Here is a 22,566-nt window from a genome sequence, read left to right as displayed (position 1 = left end):
CTGCAAAACACTATGAAATCTATGAATTCTTCATGCTTTGAAAATAAGTAATAATAAAACATCAGAATTACTTACATTTGGGACATGCAGGGGCTCTTCGTATTGAGACAATCTGCCAACAGAGGGCAGACCAAAAGATTTGTAAGGGTCCTAAAATGAAATTCAAAACACAGAGTGGTATTAACTTTGTAAGACAAAGCACAGGAAGCAAGGTTAAGCCACTGGAAAACTAAGCATTTCCTCCACTTTAAATATGGACCAACTATATTTTGTTCTCAAAATGACTTATTTTAGTAGGGTTATGAAACTGCTTCTTCCATTCAAGTCATGGAAGATTTGTTAAAGCTAAAAACTTCCTGCTGTGCCTTTATTAAAGCAAGGGCAACCTTTCTAAAAGAAAGCACAATACTAAGGGGCAAGCTAAGAGCACACGTTCCCCACATTCACACACACACATGCAAACGCAGGTGCACACACACACACAGAAACACACACACAGAGTAATACTCTGCAGATAAGTACTTCTGGAACTGTATACAAGACTCAAGTTTTTAGGATCATACCGTATATAAATTAATAACACTGTTATATTTAAGACATGCATCCCAGTATAAATGCAATCGAACTGTTTGATCCAAATTATTGTATGTATGATTGCATTCAAATTCTCAGTCATTTAAGAACACTCAGAAGAAAAGAGTAAACAGGAAAAAAACATAAAATAACCTGTGTTATTCAATATAAAGAGAACTGAAAAAATTATTCTAACAGTGACTTTAAAATAGAAAACAACTTCTTCAACTTTTGCTTTCATATACCAGTGGCACCATTTATAAAAGTTAACTTGATCAATTCCAAATAAAAAGGATGTTCTAAAAATACTATTATTGGTTATAATATTTAACCACACAGCCTATTATTGATATATAGTCTATAATATCTCCTGGAAATGTAAAGCAACCACATTGTCTTTTCAGACCATTTTTTAAGGGCTCAGTATTTTTTTGCTTTCCTAAATAAGCAAAGTTATATAAAATGTTGAAATACCATTATAATCTTTTCCCCAATATATTATTTTCTAGATCATAGAGAATTTTATAGAATGAATGGGGGGGGGGGGACTTCATTCATGCACATGGACTGGAACAAGATAAAAATAAATCCTAGCTTCTCCCAACATCTAACAAGTTTCTTCTACAGCAATTCTCTTTCCAGCTATTAAGAGTTATTTTTTACCTCTGCATATACTCGACATTCAACTGCCCAGCCGTTGATGGGAATATCAGCCTGCTTGTGCCTAAGAGGGTATCCCTTAGCAACACGGATCATTTCTTGGACCAGATCCAAACCAGTAATGCATTCTGTGATGGGATGTTCAACCTGCAAGGTTAAGAACTGTCAGTCAGTCAGTAACAACACAACTTTCTCATATCTCAACCTGATTAACAAAATTGGGTGGGAGTTAATTTACAATAGGAAATATGGATGGCCCTCTTTGTCACACGACGTACAGAAACTATATGACTATTATTTGTTGCAGAAAATAGATATATACAAAAAAATCAAGCAAAAAATAATTGCAGATAATGGCTAAAACAGACTGGATAGATGGATGGACAGATAAGAATACGTTTTGGGGAAGTGACTTTAAAAAAGAGAACAACTTCTAATCTAGAAATTCAAAAGCATTTTGACTGAATCTCAAAAAGCTGGCTGATAATCAACCCATTCTGCTACACTTAACATGGCATGTACAGGAGCAGCCTACAATCTTCCATAGAATCAGACTAGCTAAGTCTTACCCACACGCCTGCTTTCACTAACCTGTCCTGACAAGCAACGAGATTAGCGTAATCTTACATCAATGCAGTGTAGCAGAAATGAGCAGATGGATACTTCAGGGTTGTTGTTTTTTTTCCATACAGACTTATCTCTGTAATGCTTAGCATGCATAATAGCAGAGCTGGACCAGTAGAATCACTGCATGCTCTCAACAAATAGCTGCTAACAACTCAGGATGATGCTGTCATGGGAATACCCTCACTCCCAGTTAAGCCAAAAAGGAGAGGTTGTGCAAGAGTTGCTCTGACTAGTAAGACAGATTTATGTAATGTATATTTAACTTTGCAAATGTTTAAATAATGACAAAATAAGTACACTTAAAGAGCAATTTAGCATAATAAGGGAGGGAGGGAGGGCGGGAGGGCGGGAGGGAGGGAGGAGGGAGGGAGGGAGGGAGGGAGGGAGGAAGGAAGGAAGGAAGGAAGGAAGGAAGGAAGGAAGGAAGGAAGGAAGGAAGGATGTAATCATTTCGTTTTATTGTAAAGTGCTATTGCAGCTGAAATACTATGTCTTTGAAATACTATGTCTTAAGAAACACTATTTCACAAACATTTATCCGTTAAGAGTTGTCATACTTCATGCATTTGTGACACAAAAAAGGTCACTGAACAAATGAAGTATTTGTTTGAAGTACATAATTGAAGGATAACATTTTGTCGGATGTAATATCTCCATAATGGTCTTTGCCAAAAAAAGGAGTAAAATTAACAGATGGCACTTATAATTAGCTCTCTGTGCATTTAAAATTTTACACCACCATATTTTAAGATAACTTAGCTGTTTCAGTGACATCACTGAAATAAGCCCCATTCTAAATATTATATTAAAATGAAGGTTTTATTATATGATTAAGACGCTTCCTTTAGGATTCAGTGTCAAATACTTGATACTTTCCAGGTATATCAATCTTATTAAGACCCTTGATGAAATGCCAAGAAAATTCTTCATCTACACTGAAGCTCTGTCCTATCAAATATTTAAATTATCAACAAATATGTAAATTATCAACATATTTATTTTCTCAGGAAATGTGGCTTTTTAAAAATCTTTTTTAAAATAACTGTAACTGTTGAAACTTTTTTCAATATACCTGAAACTTCTGAATCATTCTAATTGTGTCATTTTATTGTATTTTTTAAATTGAGTTTTCTTTCTAATATGAAATATAATAACTTTACCATAGTTACCATAAAGTAGTGTTTCATTTTTTTATGGTCAAGCTAGGTAGAAACTGATTCTCAAAGCAAAATATTTCTGCAGCTTTAATATTTATCAACATTTATATAATTAGTTTAATCACTATCTCTAAAAACCTTACTGCCTGTTCCATCAATATAGTTTCTTGTAAAAAGTGGGGAAGCAAAATACATGCAAAAACAGTTGGATATTTCAACAATAAAATCATTTGATTGAAACAATAGTTAATTGTCTTTTTATTCTATGTTTATTTTCATACTAAGAACAGCATACACACACTGTCATTGTTATTTTAACAGTGAATTTATTAATTTTTGCATTTTTATTTTTCTATTTCCAGCAGCCATTTTCCATCAGATTATAGCAAATTGGAAACCATAATTAACTTTTCCAAGAGTTAGGCTCCACCAGATTCTGCCTTTTTTCCAGCTGTCATGAAACAGCTAATCTACGAGGGTACAGTAAAGAGAGAAGAACTAAAGCCCCTCTATCAGGTCAGGAAAAAGATTAAGAATTTTCTTTTCCTCTATTCTTTCTAGCTAGTGTTCATAGCAATCAAACATTATTGGTTTAAAACCATGCTTACCATCTTTTGCACATTGTACTAAGTTATATATGTCTGACATGAGAAAAAATTCTGGTTTAAATCTACTGCAAATATTGTTTCAATTCTGAACAGAAACACAGAGGACCAATTGTTCAACTCTGTCTCGAAATTCTCTATACTTGAATAGACCATGAAAGTGAAATGCTAACTGCAAAGGGACATGCTGAATCTGACTGAAGTTAATATAATTTAATATATCCATCATATTAAAGCATATGCCAACACCAAAAGCAATGCTTTTGTCATTAGAATTTCTTCTTAAACTACATTCTTTCTTCCTAAACTACATTCATGTTAGAAAAGTATTTATGAAACCTTTTTGCAATTCTCTTTGTAGCCTTATTCAATAGAAAAGACATTTCCTTATACTTTTGTCAGAATTTTTCCTCCTCTAAGGGAAATCCTGTCCTTTGTAATGTTTGGGTGGAAGGGTGTAACTGTTACACACCAAATAATCAACATCCACTCTTCTCCAAGTGTTGTTTGACGTACCCATTTCAAACCAAGATTGCCTCAGAGCTCATCCAGTTTCAGTAGTGTTAAATCATGTACCATTGTTCCAAAGAGAATGAGAGATACATACTGCAATTATTTTATGAAGAAAAAAAACCACAATTCAAATAAAACATTTGCCAAAGAGAGAGAAAATTGCCATAACAAACTCTTTCTTAAATGCTTGGAAGTTTGTCTGCCAAAAATGCTTCAGCTAAAGATCCATCGCAGTATTCAGGTGCTGAGATGATCATATTGGCTAAAGCTTGCATATCAAGTGTCAGCCCCTTTGAGGCACGCCAGGTCAAGAAACAGGCACCAAAACACATACCAAAAAAATCCACTTTATTGATACAGGCCATAACAACAAAATCTTTAAAGCTCCTTCCCTCTCTCTTAAATCAAAGAAAATCAAGGTGGAACAATCTGAGTTTCTTCCTCACATCTTTCCATTTTCTCGTTGAAGTCCTCCCAACAGTTATTATTTTATTCAAGTCCATTTCTGTAATCCTCTACATCAGGCCTGTCAAACTGGCGGCCTACGAGCCGGATATGGCCTGTGCAGACTACACCCACCCCAGTTCCGCAAAGGCAAAAAACATCACAATTATGTCATGATCCGGTCCATGACGTAATTGAGTTTGACACCTCTGCTCTACATCAACAGAAGATGAAACTGTTTGTGGCATCTTAAACATTTGTCCCCTTATAAAGCCCTTCTGCTTACATTTTTCTCTTTTTCCCCCCCTCAGTCCAAATGTTTTACCATCTTTCAGTTCGATAAAAGCCCATTTCCTTAGTGATCTATTTCCAGACCTAAGCAGGCTTAATCATGGCCTGAATTCTCACATTTCTAGTCAGTCTTAGGAAAATGTAGGTAACCATTACCTTTATGAATCATATTATTCTGTTAAAAACTATTTGAATAATTTGATTCTTTATATTTGTGTCAATCTTTGTTTTCAAAAGGCAATTCTTCTTTAAAAGAAACTTGTGAGTATAGTTATTGGTAAAATAGCCAAAATCAAGGATTTCTTAAAACACATTCAAAGAGTATATCTAGCTAAAGGGTCAGTACAGAAGAACATTTTTCATTTACACATTTTTATATGTAGATCAAATGAGAATTTGGCATTATGTTTCCAGTATAATACATTACTCAGACAGTTCTGAAAATTTGTGTGTACGTGGCTAAATGGCAATGAGACATGGACCACTGCTAATTGCCAGATCGGAATGGCAACAGCTTCTAATATCAGTTTTTATGCAATATTGTCATTTTCTCTGCAATAGGCATGCCTCCCATATCGTATGTACCATATGTTATCTGTTGTTTTCTAGCATCAGCATAGCATTACTACAGTAAAGAAAAAATGGGTGATCATTTAATGAACTAAATTAAAAAGCAAGAAAGAAATACAACATAAGTTGAACTTGCTCCTAAATAAATATTTTTTAAAAAATTATAACTAGTTTTAAAAGAGGGTCCCTGCACAAGGGATTAAAAAGGAGAGCCATTTATAATGCAGCCACTAATAATATAGATAAGGCAGTATGCAAGAAAAAGAAATGCCAAACACCAAACTTAGATACTAGTGGGAGGAGGAGAAAACCCCATTCAAAGTGACTGTCAGCAAAAACACATCTGGCAATGTTATAATTGTAGAGTTAAATGGGGAGGGGGGGTCATCGGGATTTTAAAATTTGATTCTTTGTGGGGGGAAAAACAAAAAGAACGACTAGATATAGGTCTGCTAACTGACATCAAACTTGAAGGCTGGAGAAAAGTGACAAATCAACTGGGAAAACTGGTGATGAGGCCAGTAAGATTGCTACTCACCAACTTCAAACTGAAACACTAATTAGAGGCAATATGCAACCAAGACAGAAAAATTAGAGAAATGTACTTGACAAACATTCTAATTAAAGGTTAGTATATTTCTGATAAAGTTGGAAAGAACAAATCTTCTCAAATTGTCTAAACAACATTTAAATAATCTTTCTTTCCAACTATAGTGGTTTCTCCATCTGGAAAGGCTTTCGCTTCCATTGTTCCTCAGTGATCACAATGAAATAGTGAAATAGACATTAAGCTCAAAATAGCAAATAAAACAACAAACCCTTGCCATTGCAAAAGAAATACCAGTAAGCATCAGAGTTCGTCTTTCCGACACTCTTCTTTCTCAATACAGGCAAACATATTATAAAATCCAATAACAATCTACAGTAAACCATTGCTTACAGGCAGTCCTCATTCTACAACCTTTCACTCAGTGACCATTCAAGTTACCTCAGTGCTGAACAAATGGTGATTATAACTGATCCTTTGAGTTCCGGCCATCCCAGCACTTCCATGGTCACATCATCACAATCTGGATGCTTGGCAATTGGCTTCCAATTTCAATTAGTTGCAATGCCCCATGATCACATAATTATCATTTGTGACCTTCCTTGCTGGCTTCCCCAGAAGGAGGAAAATTTGCAAGTCTCTGGAGTAGGTGTCCCCCATTCATGCCCTCTCCTCCAGTCCCTCTGAGCTTGTACCACACCAACCACTCACATATCTTACAATTTCGTGCCATGATTGCCATTGACTTTGATTGTGGAAAGCCGGAAGGAAATTGCCATGCCTAATCACCATGGAATTCAGTTAACATTGGGAATTGGAACTCATTGGAACTCATTTACAACATCATTGCATAACAATGAAAATTTCAGTCCTGATTGTTTCCATAAGTTGAGAACTACCTGTACTATTCCAATCAACTATGAACTTGCACTTAACAGAAACAGAACTGTTAGAACCCCTTCACTAGCAAAGCAAGAAAGGAAGTTAACTGAACATTGTCACCGTACATTCCTACAGCACACCGTTCAGAACATTTAACTGAGAGGAGGGGCTCCAAGTAAAATCAAACTTGAAAAATATTTTTGATAATAAAAGTTATTGTGAACAGAGGTCTAGCAACTTAGCTGTGTGTTTAAATGTCTCAACTTAATGCAACAGGGTATATAGGACATGTTTCTAAAGTCATGGTAACCTCCTTCCAAGGTTATTGGCAGAACAGAAACTATCTACTTTATAGTGTTTCAATAAATGAGAGAACACATGACTGACATAAACATCCCATGTGGACTGAAACAGAAGTACTTAGTCATTACTTTTATCTACTACCAAGATTTAAAAATTAACTAAAAATATTATTTTTGAACAGATTTCTATCATAAATATATATTTAGAAGAGGAAATCTACCTCGGACAAAGTATTTTCTTAACGGTTGGGTTTGAAGGAATTGAAAATACAGTCATGCATATTTTTTAGCATTACAAAATCATTTCTAATCCCACCTGAATCGTAAACACATTCCCCTCCTCCCATCTTTTCTATCCCACGTACCTGCAGTCTGGTATTCATTTCCAAAAAATAGAAATTTTTTTTTGAATCTACAAGGAATTCCACTGTTCCTGCTGATGAGTATTTTACAGCTCTGGCAAGAGCTACAGCCTGTTCTCCCATAGCTTTACGAGTTCCGGAATCCAAGAAGGTACTATGTATACAAAGAAAATGGGGGGAGGAGAAGTGGAGGGGGGGGAATAAATTCTGTAAAAATAAATTTGACTATTTTATGCCTTTTAGAAACTGAAATATAAAAGAAAAAAGGTAAAATAATAATTATGCTTGCTTAACGTACATTCATAATTCTATAGACCAGGGTTCCCCAACTCCCAGACCGCAGCCTATTTGGAACCGGGCTGCGCATGCATGAAGCTTTCCTCAGGTGAGCTGTGGCTGTCCTGTGCTTGTGCACAAAGTGCCCCTCACACGAGTGGCGACCGCTTGCGCTTGTGCACAAAGCTCCATTTGTGCGAGAGACAGGTGAACACACCTGCTGCTCACACAAATGGAGCTGCACATGCCTTTGCATGCCCGTCTGCCATTCTCAGGGAATAATCCCCTCTCTTCTCCCCTCGCTAGGCCACCAAGTCAGAAAGGTTGGGGAGCACTACTATAGACTATTTGCTGACTACACAGTATACATTCCCCCAAGGGACAGATGCTTCCTGACATATACAAAAAAGCAAATACCCCCCGTGATTTTTTTTTCTTTTTTCAGAAATAAAGAAGGTGTGCTCATTTTAACAACTACAGGCAGAATTCTGGGAGAGGCTGGAAATGCGGCCAAGAAAATCATGAGATTAGTTATGGAATTGTTTCCAGCAGCCTCTGAGTAAAATTTGATGTTTCCAAGGTGGACTAGTCCAGGAAAATTGAAGCAAAGAAACAAATGGTTGAAATAAAGAATTGAATCCTATATTCACATACCTGTATGCTATACAATCAAAATATGGCTTTATTTGAAATTATTTCAACTCTTTTCTTTTGATCTTTTAATTACTAGAAAGGCTGCACGTTGTGTACAAATTATGCCTGTTACATGCCAGGCTTAGTAATAGGATTGATTATTTAAATAATATTTTAGTCCTTTAAAATGCAAACACTATAGTATTATTGCACCAGATAGACAAATCGATGAAACTTTCTTTCACAACTTTTACTAAATCACTACAATAAGTTTAGAAGAAAATATGAGGCACAGCTATAATTTGCATTCTAAGAATTTTAAAAATACTAGTGAATTAAAAAACCATTACTACGTTTATGACTTAGTATATAAAAGTATGCAATATGTCCAGTTTGCAATGTTTTATGTAGACGTTTACAGTCTACTTGCTTTTCGTACTTACAAATGAGTAATGCATTATAGAATATTTCAGAGAAAAATCTGAAAAGAAATCCCAAAGCTTCAAACTGAATTACCATTTCAACTTTAGCCTATAACACTGTATCTGACATCCAATGACAGTAACAGCTTGCATTTTAAATTATTGTCTCAACTTTACTCCAAAACTGAAAGTTTTAATTTTCTATTTTTCTTACTTTGATTCATCTGTTTACACAGCATGGTTCTTCTTCATTCCATCCTGAGCACAGCTGTTCTTCTGCCTTAGAGTACAGTTGTGAAGCCCTCTTGGGATTCACTCTCAAGACTGCTCCCCAGCCTGCAAGTCTCCTCACTACAGGACACTAAATATATCATCTTCCAGAGGCCAAAGGCATATCAGCTCAGAAAAATATATACCCTGGCAATGTCTTTTCATTGTATTCTGATCGTACTTCAAAACACTCGAAGTTTTTATTTACCTTTTCAAACGTTCCCATTTCTCTATCAAACCATGCCTAAGACACATGAAGTAGATCAGATATGTAGATTTTTTTTTTCATTTAAAAAGTGCAATCTCATAATTTGTAGCTATTCTCATCTACCCCTATTCAATGCAAGGACCAACAAGTATGTTGCTATGCTTCTTATATTACTGTGGTAAATCAAAGAAACATAATTATCTGAACAGCAAGAGAATCAAAGAATAAACTGTGCAACAGAAGGTATTTCCTGTGTTCAAAATGGTTTTAAAATCTGTGTTTATTAAGTTTCTATAAAGGAGCCAGGCAACATACAGGAATAAAGATAAATAAAGTCAGTGTGCCTGCTCATCAACTAAGAAAATAAAATACACTAGTGAAGGAAGGAAAAACAAAGAAGGGACATAGCAGTTGGATAAATAAAAGGAGTATTATTTCAAAAGGATCTGCAATATTCACAGCACTCTTGTTTTCCTAAAACATCACTCCTGCATATTCAACCTTTACCTCAAAGAAATAGAACAAATCATATCTTAGTGCAGCGTTCCCCAACCTTTATGGCTTGGCAGCCTGGCAGGAGGAAAGAGAAACCAGCCCGCTGCTCGCACAAGCTGTGCACGCGCATACACTGGCCAGCCGCTCGTGTGGCCCGGTTCCAAACAGATCACAGCCTAGTAGTGGGCTGCAGCCTGGGGGTTGGAAACCTGTCTTAATGAACAATGTACACGCAGAGAATGGATTTATGACAAATTCACCTCCTTCTTCATTAGTATGTGCAAGCCTACATCCAGAGAAACCTTTATGAGCATACACACAAGGGCAATTCTGTCATGCATCAGCAGTTATCTGAATCATGACTTCTTTCCATTTCTGAAAGAACTGCTTCTGGAAGGAAGCAATCTACATCTGAGTGAAAGGAAACATGATAGTCTGGACCGAAGGAGAATATCTTGTATGAACTATGAAATGTATGTAAAAACCAAGAATTTCTCTGAAATTTTCTCTGACTATCGTGCCAGATTGCAGTTCAATGGGGAGCTTTAATAAGGCACTAAGGTTTTATTCATTTAAAAAGTGTTTAGGAAATACAGCATCTAGATAATACTATGGAAAAATCATATAAGGATGTAATTCTATTTTCTGAAATTATCTGCTACTATTTATTGTTAAAAGTACTCTAGCGGTTGAAAAGCTAAAATATAACATTTTTATTCTCAAGGAATCAGAAGCAATAAAGAAATCTCTCATCAAAAGATTTTCAGGCAACAAAGCATTATCACCAAATAATATTGCAATCATTAAAATATAGCAGTTTACTAGTTTAATTTTTTTTTTTTGAAGCTCATGAAAGGACTTCAGATTAGCAACCAGTTCAATGATCCTTAATTTCTATTAACATTAAGTTATACAATTCAGTTTTAGCACTTTATTAAATTTTCTTTATGCTCATAGAAGAGTACACTGCACTCACCTTGGTGCCTCTTCAATAACTTTCTGGTTTCTTCTCTGAATTGAACATTCTCTTTCATTCAGCCATAATGCATTGTCATGTTTGTCAGCCAATACCTAATAAGAACTCAGGGTTAATTTTTTTAAAAAGTACATTCATTCTTTACCTCAAGTATCTACTAGTTTCAGTGAAAATATTTCATCAATGGTACTCCAGAGCATTTATTTTAATTAATAATCTATCTGTTCTTGTTCTATCCAAGTAAGGAAAAGAATAAATATTACACTTTATATTCAGTTTAGGTTTTTTCTCCATGAAAGAAATACTGTAAAAAGAGGAAATATGCTAGAAGGTGGTTGAGGAGTTTGACCTTGAAAAAATCTGAATAGACTCCAGCATCTTGCTTAGTCAGGTTCACAGTGGTAGAACACTAGGCTTGGTCATCCAAAGAAGGGTGGGGAATAAATGATGAACAAACACTACAACATCATGATGAAATATGTGCCCCTTTTGTATATATGTGGTGATATCACACACAACTTTTGTTTACCATCCTGATGAAAAGCCTGAAGAAATCTTTCAGACTCTTTTGGGGCACTTACTAGATGATACACTACTCACAAGACCTACTGACCACATTATATATTTCTTCCTTATAAGAAGAAAACCACAAGCTCAGAGAACAAACCTCTACCCTCAACTTACTACACTGATTTAAAAGGCATTGTCCTATTACGGATTATTTATCTTTTTCATACAGCAAAAATGGTTGCCTATCCTTTTCTTGTGATATTGGTGAAAAACTGATAACCAAGACAACCTCATCCAAAAGAAAAAGCTTTTAAAATTTGTACTTGAAAAGTAGTTTACACACTACAGAATCAGCTCCTATTAAGGAAAACATTAATCGAAATCTTTTTAGGCATGCAGACACCTTCGTTTCTAGGTACGGCAGTTTGTAACATTACATCATTTGGACAAAAAGGAATAATAATGGGACTATTTTGCCAAATAAATTATGTTAAACTGGTTTTATTTAATCTCAATGTTCTATAATACAAAGTGTTAGATTAAGTTACTGAGTGGCTTTCAATTCAACAACCTTTCTTTATACACAAATATTCTCAGGTTTAAGTTCTTCATTTCCTTTAGCATGAAAAATCATTCCTACTAATTTAATAATAAAGGACAATACAAGGAAAAAAATAACTCATCAAAACCTAGATAACAACTCCACACTGAAAGTTGAAAGAGAAAAACACAAACCTGAATTTCTATGTGGCGAGGATTATCAATAAATTTTTCTATTAATAACCGATCGTCACCAAAACTTGAAGCAGCTTCTTGAGATGAAAACCTGAAACCTTCCCTTTATAAACAAGAAAAGAAATCCATTTAGAAATATGGACAATATATTATTTCTGCTTAATAAAAGACTAAGAAACCCTGCATGTAGAAATAGCTTTGGATTAAAAGGCCTCAACTGCTGAAAGTACAATAATGGGTACATTTTGATTTTATAGGCATAAATGCCATGATTCATAAGTATTACAAAAGAAAGCCAGTTATAGCATGTTAAATCTTACAAAAAAACACTGCAGGTGGTACCACCTACTCATCCTTAACTGATTTGAAAGAAAATAGGCAGTGTTCACCCTGTCACTACCTGAGCAAGAAATTACAAGGAAAATTGACAGGCTAAACTAAGAAGTCAAAAACATTCTGAAAAAGGCAACAGCAAATCACTTTACCAATAATGTTCAGATAAAATTATAATGAAGTCATCTGCATCCCGTGGCATTAAAACCAATAAGATGGCACACAGATTGTTACAATAGAAGCCCCATCCTTTATGTATGTGTGTCGCTGTCATACAGCGGGTCATATTCAAAGGGTATAGCTCTTGCATTCCAACTCTGCATCCTGCCCATCTCCTGCAGACATCATCATCCGTTACCTCAATATATAAATGTCACATTGGAATACTCAAAACTGCAGACCTACATTTGTACAATAAAAAGAGTATTATCCTCTCATCACCTAGGAGTTTATATATTTGGGTTTTTTTTTATGCTATTTATTTCTTAAGGTAGATTTTTACATTTTTATATGTGTTATTTTTACATTTGGGGTTTTTATTCTATTATTGTGTGTGACACAGAGTTGCTTTTGGAGAGATGGACAGCTATACAATATGAATAATAAATAAAATCAATAAATAATAGTAATAATCTCTTAAAGTTGTATTCCAACTTTCTCCAAATCTCTCTGAGTAGCTCACAACAATGAAAGAAATTGCAACAAAATCATTAGAAGATCAAAGTGCCCCATACCAGATGGAATGAAGCAAGGGATCTTACTCTCCCTCTGCTAAAGGCCTGGGTGAACAGCTGGTCTTTACCGCTGTTCTGAACAATAGCAATCAGTTCTCAGAGGAACCTCGTTCCAGAAGGCAAGCATTAGTACATAGGAGGTATGCTTCCAATGTTTTTTTAGATCAAGGGTCCCCAACCCCACAAACTGGTGCTGGGCTGAGCCCATTTGGACCAGTCCATGGAAGTGGTGGACGAGCACGTATGCATACGGCTACATCTGTGAAAGCGGTGAGCATATGCATACAAAACCATCCCCTCTTCCCTTCTCTGCCATTTCTGCTGGTCCGCAGAATCGGAAAGGTTGGGGAATGCTGTTTTAGATTACACTAAAGGAATCCAGTGTGGATTCTGTAAGAACAAAGTGGCCAAACAGATAATATGGGAGGCTGGGCCTATGATAGGTAGGGATTTGTTCATTTGTTAATAAAAATTTATTGGCTGCCCTTTACAATCATAAAATATAAAAACTGTATAGGATAAAAAACATAAATAAGTTAATACAAAAAGCCATGCGGCTCAATGAGGAGGGTGAGAGCAAAGTGGTAGGAAGGCGGGATCTATTGTTAATCTATCAACCACCTCTATTCTGATACTTCCTCTTTATAGATAACAGCTAGCACCTTGAATCACTCCTGGAAGCCAAATGGCAGCCACTGAAATTTCTGGAACATGAGGTATGTACATCATTGCTTGCACTGCTATATTCTAAACCACTTGAAGCTTCTGGATGGTTTTCAAATTTAGGATATGTTGTAGACAATCCACAAAATAATTGGTCATGAGTGGCTGTCTGAACAGTCCCCGATCTAGGAAAGGGAGCTCCACATGAATTTGTGCAAATGCCTCCCTGACCAGAGCTGCCACACTGCAAGTCCAGAAAGATCCCCAGATTGTACACCATCCTTGAAGGGGGAAGTACTACTCCATCTAAAGTCAAAGATGGAAGACCTACATGAAGGGACATTTTATCATGCATGGTGGATTTGGGGGGAAATGAAAAGATATTGGGCACCAATGCATATGGTGATGCAGAGAATTTTAAAAATTAACATTCAGATGAAACTGAACTTTTCTTATTGGAACTTACAAACACTCAACTAGAAAAGTCTCACAGACAATTGGTTTTAATATGATAATTGCAGGGAAGCTATTATATGCACAAAAATAGAAGTCTATAGAAACATCAATAAGAGAGAAAATTATGAAGATGGCTGAGATTGCAGAAATGGCTAAATTGATTTGTTTGATTAAGAAGAATACAACCACTTTTTAAAAAGACTGGAAACCCTTTAAAGACTTCTTGCTGAAAATAGATAAAAATAAACTACTAATTTGGGGATTTATTAATTAAAATATTTATGGGAACAAGGTAACTATAATATGCAATATGGAAGGGTATAGATGACAATTATTATGTTTGTAACTGCTGATGAGAAGTTACTTATTTAGAAATTTGTCTCTCTTCTTAATACAGTTATTTTTCACTTTTCCTTTACATATTTATAATCTTTTTATATCCCTTCTATGCTTCTGTAGTTCTTAAAATCTTCCTGAAATCTTCTTTGAATAAAATGTTTGAAAATATATTTTATTTTAAAAGTTCTATTAAATCACTTAAAAACCTCAATAATAAAAATCATAACTGCAGCAAATGAAGTATAATACACACATTTAATTTACCCAATACTCTATACCCATGCACATGAGGAATCTCTATTAAATGTATAGGACATATAAAATCTATTGCTAATTCCAAGATGTCTCTCTTTTTTTTCATTATATGTTAACCTGCTCTCCTCTCCCATGGTATATGATCCACGGAGGAAGGAAATTGTACAAATGCAAAAACCATTATAAACCTTTACAAAAAAGTTATTTGATAATAAAAAAGAAATAAACAATGACTAAGTTGCCTGGGAATTTCTACATTTTAGGGAAATGTTCATATTTAATATGTGTATAAATGAAAAATCTTTCAGATCAACATAAATTAGCATATAAAATTATTGGCCTATTGACCATAATTTACATTACTTTTTAAAAGTTTCTAATGTGCATTTTTTTCCTAGCCATTTCAAGATAACTTCATAAATCACATTTCTAAACTATAAAATAAAATTAAAACTCCAATCAAAATCATTTAGGGCCATCAACTGGTAAGTCAACTCCAGGTTCAATTCCTTTCAACTGCAGAAATGAGTTTGTTGATGAATGATCCCCCTTTTCTTTCTCAGATGCATAATTTAACAATTAAATTATGTGTTTGAGGGTATGAATAAAGTTGATATGTACAAAATACTGATTGGATATCCCCTTAAAATATGCAGAATCCTGGTGTTGGCATCCTGGTGTTTTCTTGTTATTATTAATTTCAGATAATCAGCAATCATTAACAGCAGGGTTGTCAAACTCAAGGCCTGAGGGCTGGATCCAGCCCGTGGGGTGCTTAGATCTGGCCCACAGGGCCACCCTGGAAACAGCAAAGGACCAGCCTGCGGTGCCTCTGCCAGTGAAAAAGGAGCTTCGTTTTCGGCTGCCACAGCCTCCTGCAGCCCTCTGTCATCGAAAACGGAGCTTGGCTTCCTGAGCTACGTTTTCGCTGGTGACTACCACAGGCGTCCCTGACACAAGTAAAGTCAAGCTGGGCACGCCCACCCTGACCATGCTCACTGAGCCCACCGAGCCAAATACAATCCTGAGGCGGCCCTCAATGAAATCGAGTTTAACATCCCTGATTAAGAAGATAAAGCCAAAAACGTTTTGCAATAATGTTACTGAAGATATTGAAGATTGGTGAAATCAGTAACCAGGCTTGCTAGGATTCTGAAGAAGAATATGTTAAACACCCTCCTCAGTTGACATGCAAACTGATATGAGGTTGTGAGGAAGCTATTTGTGGCTCTTCCCAACATACACACACATACTTCCTAGCAGCCCCATCAACTTGAGTCCTCTCTCCAAAAGTGTAATCAAATCCTGTTTTAGTTACTGAAAATATTTGAAATTCAGCAGTCATTTTCTATTGACAAAACTAATTGGACAGTGTTGGTGAATAAAGCAAATCGTGTAAACAATTAATCAGCTAATGTCATTATAGGATTTGTTTATTTACATATGCAACACCTTTCTATCACACTGCAATCAAAAATGACTCTCAACAGCTTACAAACTATAAATAGAAATAATTTACCACAAATAAAAGGAGGAGCACAACAAATATTAGCAACAAAAACTGTCAAAAAAAAAGAGTGAAAATAAAACCAAAAAAAAAGGATGGCATCATATACCTTATACAGTCAAGGGAAAGCTTTATGAAACCATTCCATTTTCAAATTTCCCCCCAAAAAATTAGCAAGAAGGCAGCTAGCCTGATTTTAATCAAAGGGCTGTTCCATGGTATCAGTGCTGCCATACTGGCTGGGTGGACTGGACATTAATATTTGAACTACTATAAGTCCATGTATTTGCCATCCGCTAAATAAAATAAGTGCTGCCACAAAAAAGCTGTGCCATTTTGCTCCAGGCTCCCAAGCTTCTGGAAAATATGGGATTAATGTAACTAATTTATTAATAAAATTACAGAATAATAGTTGAATCATACGGAGAGAGAGAAAAAACATATATATGCATATATACAAAAGTCCTCTATAAGAAAGTGTTAAGGTACACCAGGGCATTTCCCCCCATGTTAACATGTTAGCTGTTCTGCAGGATCATTTCACCTTGCCCACAGTCATACTGATTGGGAAAATGAGACTTCTAGTTCATTATCCTTGGAATGGAGCACCACAGACCACAAACAGTGTTTTATCACTAAATGATGTGGCTGTTAAATGGGTTGCACCCAAGTTTATGATCTTTTTTGCTGCGGTTATTAAGCAAGTCTTGTGGTTGTTAAGTGAATCCGGCTTCCCCATTGACTTTACTTGCTGGAAACCCCAAGAACATCATAAATAGTAATCCCATGATTCCACAATGCTGTAACCGTTGTATATACATGTCAGCTGCCATGTACCCAAATTTTGATCACATGATCACACAAATTATTGACTGGTCATAAGTAACTTTTCTCAGCACTGATATAATGTTGAAGAATCATTTAATGAATGGTCATCAGTCAAGGACTACCTGCAATAGACTGCCTAAATAAGAGCAAAAACTTGCCCATTTTCTGCTTAAGTTCTAGTTTATCATAATTTATGAGAGCTTTAAAAAGAAATAATGGCATCGTTGGATTTGAAAAGAGATGTAGTCATCAAAACTGATTTCTGGACAGCATCTCACCTGGCTTCTTCATCATTCCATGCAACTCTCATGCCTTTTCCACCACCACCTGCCGAAGCCTTGATCATCACAGGGTAGCCTAGCAGCAGGGAACAATTAAGACGGAAATTTAAATTTTGATCATACATTTATGACAACTGACCACATGTTCAATGACAAGGTCAATAACAAGCTTATTAAAAAGCTTTCTGCTGGGAAGAGGAATTTAAGCTGCGTTATCTGTATAGTGCAGTTGTTTTAATGACAGCAATCTCCTGAATTTAAGTTTATCAGATTGAATTAGCAACAACCAATAAAACACAGCATTTTAATAAATATCTAAAGCACTGTCTTTTCATCAAAAGATCCGCAAATAAGCAAAACCATTTTTTAAAGAAATTGGAATTTCAAATTAACATGACATGAAGACCTACAGAAGAAAAAGGTATGTTAAATTAATGGCACTGTTTCATTAGTCCAATCCAAGCACCAAGATGTTAAATATGAAGCAGTCAGACCATTCTGAGAAGGGTTATCCACATTTTAAACAAAACTATGGAAAATCACCACTATTCGGATAATAGAAAGATCAATAAATAAGTCTTCAGTTTTAGAATAAACTTTGTATACATGTAGTCCTCAAGTCACAACAATTCATTTAACAAATTTATTCAAAGTTGCAATGACACCGAAGGAAATGACTTACAACTTGTACTCGGTCTCATAACCATCACAGAATCCCCATAGTCACATGATCAAAAGCCAGGCACTTGGCAGCCAGCATGTATTTACAATGGTTGAAGCACCCTGAGATCACGTGATCACCATTTCTACCCTTCCCAGCCAGCTTCCAACAAGAAAAGTCAATGGAGGAAACCAGATTGGTTTAATGATCACGAGTCACTTAACAACTGCAGTAATACAACTGTGGCAGGAAAGGTCATAAAATCAGATGTGACTTATTTAATAATTGCTTTGCATAGCAATGAAAATTCTGGTCCAAATTGTGTTGTTAAGTCAAGGACTACCTGTACTGTATTTCATTCAGCTACCATTCTTCTATTTACTTACATTGGTGATTGCTACCACATAAAGAATGACCTTCAAGATTTGATACCATCTGATCTTACTTTATTAAATATAATTTTTTTGGAATTTGTGTTCTTAAAAGGAGTTGAAAGAAAAAGAGTTGGCAAGCACTTCACCTCACAAGGAATATTATGTATTAAAGAAGATAATTAGTTCTATGAAACAGAATGATAAGATTATAGCCAATATATACTATGATATTGTTATATATGATGGAAACTCTCAGGGTTTTTTATTTTTACCTGTATTCATTATCATTGCTGAAGCATTATTAGATGAAGAGTTAAGAAATGTCTATCTTTTTTTTTGGCTAATGTTATTTCCAACTAATTAAATTGTTGGCACAAAGTTAGACACAATTTAAAATTTGACAGCAGTACGTAATTTTGAATACAGATTTTATGTGATTTGGTTATTAAGCTTCACATTTTTATCTTGCGCTATGTCAACTGAATTTTCATGGCAAAAAAAGATTCTTACATACACATTGCTGTATAGAAGTTTTGTGCCATTCCTACATAGAAACTTGCTTCTGTATCGTCTGAGGATTTTAGCATGAATTGCTTGTTTTTATGAGGTTTAGATCTAGAATTTAACTTGGACATTCCAAATTATACTGGGGTTCTTTCTGACTACCTAGTGGCAACTCTGAAACAAGCATAGAAATTGTTTGCAAAAGAACTGGTGCTGACGCTAAGGATCCTGACTCCGGGACAATTTCATGAAGTACTATAGAAAATATTTACTATTATTTAAAACCCTTCTCTCTACCAAGACCGGGAGACATCTCTGACATCAATGGAGCCCTAGAAATGTAAGAAATCTCTACAGACTGTATTAATCAATCAAGAATCAATGAATAACTATCAGAATGGGATATGGTGTGTTCTCTACAATCTTTGGAGCACTTCAACATTTGTCATATTGTGTATTGGGTAGAAAATTGAATTGAGTGAACTACAGATTAATCACTATTTTGCATGGGCACACTTCATGCTGGATGATTATTTTTAGGAAATGAAAAAGCACCAAACTTTGGTGTTACTTCTTTACTCAGTCCCTTTACATATCAATACAAATTGCATGAAGCTCTGATCATTACCAATATTATAATAACATTTCCCCCCCTAGAATATCTCATTTAAATAAAACTAGAAGTGGTGAAAAGATGCCTGCACTTTTCCTATTCTGAAAAAAAGATATTAGGAAGGTGGGCTTAATTTCTAAATCAAGGGTCCCCAACCCCCGGGCCATGTCCCAGTACTGGGCCACATCCCATTCAGAACTGGGCTGTGGAAGCAGCAGGCGAGCATGTGTGCAGTTCGATTTGCATGAACAGCGGGCATGCATGCCTACTGCTTCTGCAAATGGAGCTGCATGAGCGCGCTCACCAGCTGCTCATGCGGAACCATCCCCTCTCCCCATCCCACCAATTCGCAAAGCCAAAAAGGTTGGGGAATATTGCTCTACATAATTTGATTTGCTGAATAGACCTAGAGATGGAACCAATATCCTTAATTGGACAAAGCGCCAATTAATCTCCCCACAGAATCTGGCTTTCATTTATGCTCTATTTTGGAAAACTGAAAAAAATACATAGGAAACAGGAGAAGAACAAAGAGAACCTACCTAAAAATATTAAAGCAAAAGGTCCAGCTTATGCAAGGGGATAATAAATAATAACTGGGCTGATTATATTGATTTTATTTGGAAATTCTGTACACAATTGTGGTTGTAGCCTTTCCTTTCTCCTATTTCCATTTCCCCCAAAACTGCTTTTTGTACCTAGAAATTTAGCTTTGTTTCGGAAGAAAAATTCTCATTAAAACATTCCTCGTGTGCAAGGTCACAAAGTTAGTCAACTATGTCTTACGTTTCAAAACAACCATAAGACTTATTAAGTTCTGCATTTCTTAGTTTAGGGAAGGGGGAAAGGGATAGGGATAGAATTAGAATTAGAATTAGAATCAGAATCAGAATCAGAATCAGAATCAGAATTAATGACATCAGAGTCTTGGATTTTAAAAGAGCTGATTTTAATAAACTCAGAGAGAATTTGGGAAAGATTCCATGGATTAAAATCCTAAAGGGGAAAACAACTCAAGAATCTTGGGAAACTCTGAAAAGTATGATCGTAGAAGCCCAGACCAGCACAATACCACTGAGAAAGAAAAACAAGAAATCCAAGAAGAAACCAGCATGGCTGCACAAAGATCTCTCTGGCAAATTGAAAGGAAAAAAAGGACAAGTACAAAAAATGGAAAGAGGGACATACAACTAAGGCAGAATATCAGCAGATACCAGAATCTGCAAAGACAAAGTCAGGAAAGCAAAGGCTCAGAATGAACAAAGACTTGCAACAAAAGTCAAAGATAATTTAAAAAAAGGTTCTTCCAATATATAAATAACAAGAAAAAAAATCAAGGAAACAGTTGGTCCACTAAAGAGAGAAGACGGCAAGGAAGTAACAGGCAACAGAGAGAAAGTAGAACTGTTTAACTCATTAGAATTATTGGAAGAGACCTTGGAGATCTTCTAATCCAATCTCCTGTTCAAGCAGGGGACCTTAGACCATTTCAAACAAATGGTTATCCAATGATCGAGCACCTACAACTTCTGAAGGCAAGCCATCTACTGATTAATTCTTCTCATGAAATTCTCCTCATATCTAGGTTGGATCTCTATTTTATAATGTTCATGTTCTCCCTTTTTGTATAGGTTACTTAAGACTAAGAAATAACAACTGGACAAAGATTTCTGAATAAACTTTAGTCTCTCTAAGACACTATCACATAATATAGGCCAAGATCAAATATAAGTTTAAATTTAATTGGACTTATAGTCTCTATGCCACCTTAGCAGGTGGCAACATTTAGTCATCTTTGTCTTATTTTAGAAGCTAAGCAGGATGAGCCCTGGTTTGTACTTGGACATCCAGACCAAGACAGAACACTGCCAGCAAAATTGCATGATTACTGTCACCGTCAGAGAACTGCAGTTTTGAAGGAATGGCTACTCCTTACACTTCAAAATTTCAAATGGTTAAAAAAAATCTATTCTGTAAGAATGAAGTTGTCAAAACACAAGACAATGATCCAGAGAAAGATATTTCAAAACATAAACTCCACTCAATTTCAATAAGAATTCATTTTGTAAAACAAGTAAGAAGGTTCTATTATTTTTAAAAAATCAAATTTGGAGGTACAATGAACATAAATTCTATCCTTACTTGTAGCTCACCAAAGCCTATATTGTATCACAGATCAACACGTGTTTTTGGAAAAATTAGAGTAAGCCCAATTATATCTGCTCTCTAAGAATCAGCAACTTATTTATAACACATTTTAGACAAACTCATGAAACACCCAATTTTTAAACAGATTAGGTCATCCTGTTTGCAACATAAATTGCTAAAATGACATTTATGTAGATATAAATATAGAATTAAGTTTTAAGGTGCAAAGGACATCTCCCAGTTCTTATAGCAATAGAGAATTTGAAAACCAAAAATCATGTATTCCAAAGAGATTCCTGATTAAATGGATAATTTAGTCAAGAGCATCTTCTGAAAAGCATGCGCATCTCTTGCCAGTCCCCATGTAAAGAAACCCTAACTTACCGATTTCCCTTGCAATTCGGACAGCTTCATCTGCATCCTGTAAAAGCAGGAAATTGGACCCACCATTAATCCCATCAGTGCTGTTCAATGTCTCTGAGGCAATGATATATTATACTGCCTTCTTCAATACATTTAATGTTTGATTTTACAACCTTCTGACCACTTCATTCAGAGAAATATAAAATTAATTCCAATGAAATGTAAATTTTACCTTGTCACTTGCATTATACAGCCCTTGAGCAATAAAGAATCACTTAGTGAAACAAAAAACAACAAGCAACACGACTACAGAAGGATTACTCAAATTGCTCAAATTATTGAATGTAGAAGGTTTCACTAAGAAGCAAAGATTAGAACACTAGGATTTGACAGCAGCCAGCTAATACCCTTTTTATTTGATTTTTTTTTAGTTTCTTCGTGTCTTCTTA

The 22,566-nt window shown here is 35.4% G+C and overlaps 1 protein-coding gene across 4 annotated transcripts in view; it reads right to left on the bottom strand.

Moving 5' to 3' along the window:
• PCCA (propionyl-CoA carboxylase subunit alpha) overlaps positions 1–22,566 on the bottom strand; it is a 232,525-nt gene that overhangs the window by 138,005 nt on the left and 71,954 nt on the right. For all 4 annotated transcript variants that reach the window (XM_087967316.1, XM_087967315.1, XM_087967314.1 and 1 more), the window contains 7 exons: positions 22,139–22,175; positions 17,452–17,530; positions 12,059–12,161; positions 10,814–10,908; positions 7,537–7,687; positions 1,237–1,380; positions 76–150 (listed from right to left, as the gene is read on the bottom strand). In XM_087967316.1, the coding sequence (XP_087823442.1) occupies positions 76–150; positions 1,237–1,380; positions 7,537–7,687; positions 10,814–10,908; positions 12,059–12,161; positions 17,452–17,530; positions 22,139–22,175 (684 nt within the window). The remainder of the gene's footprint in view (positions 1–75; positions 151–1,236; positions 1,381–7,536; positions 7,688–10,813; positions 10,909–12,058; positions 12,162–17,451; positions 17,531–22,138; positions 22,176–22,566) is intronic.

The sequence above is a fragment of the Notechis scutatus genome, chromosome 5 (genome assembly GCF_049901735.1).
Source record: "Notechis scutatus isolate UNSWTSFEM ecotype Mainland chromosome 5, rNotScu1.2, whole genome shotgun sequence".
NCBI lineage: Eukaryota > Metazoa > Chordata > Lepidosauria > Squamata > Elapidae > Notechis > Notechis scutatus.
Note: the sequence above shows the minus strand (reverse complement) of the source record. Positions and strands in the feature narration are given on the sequence as shown.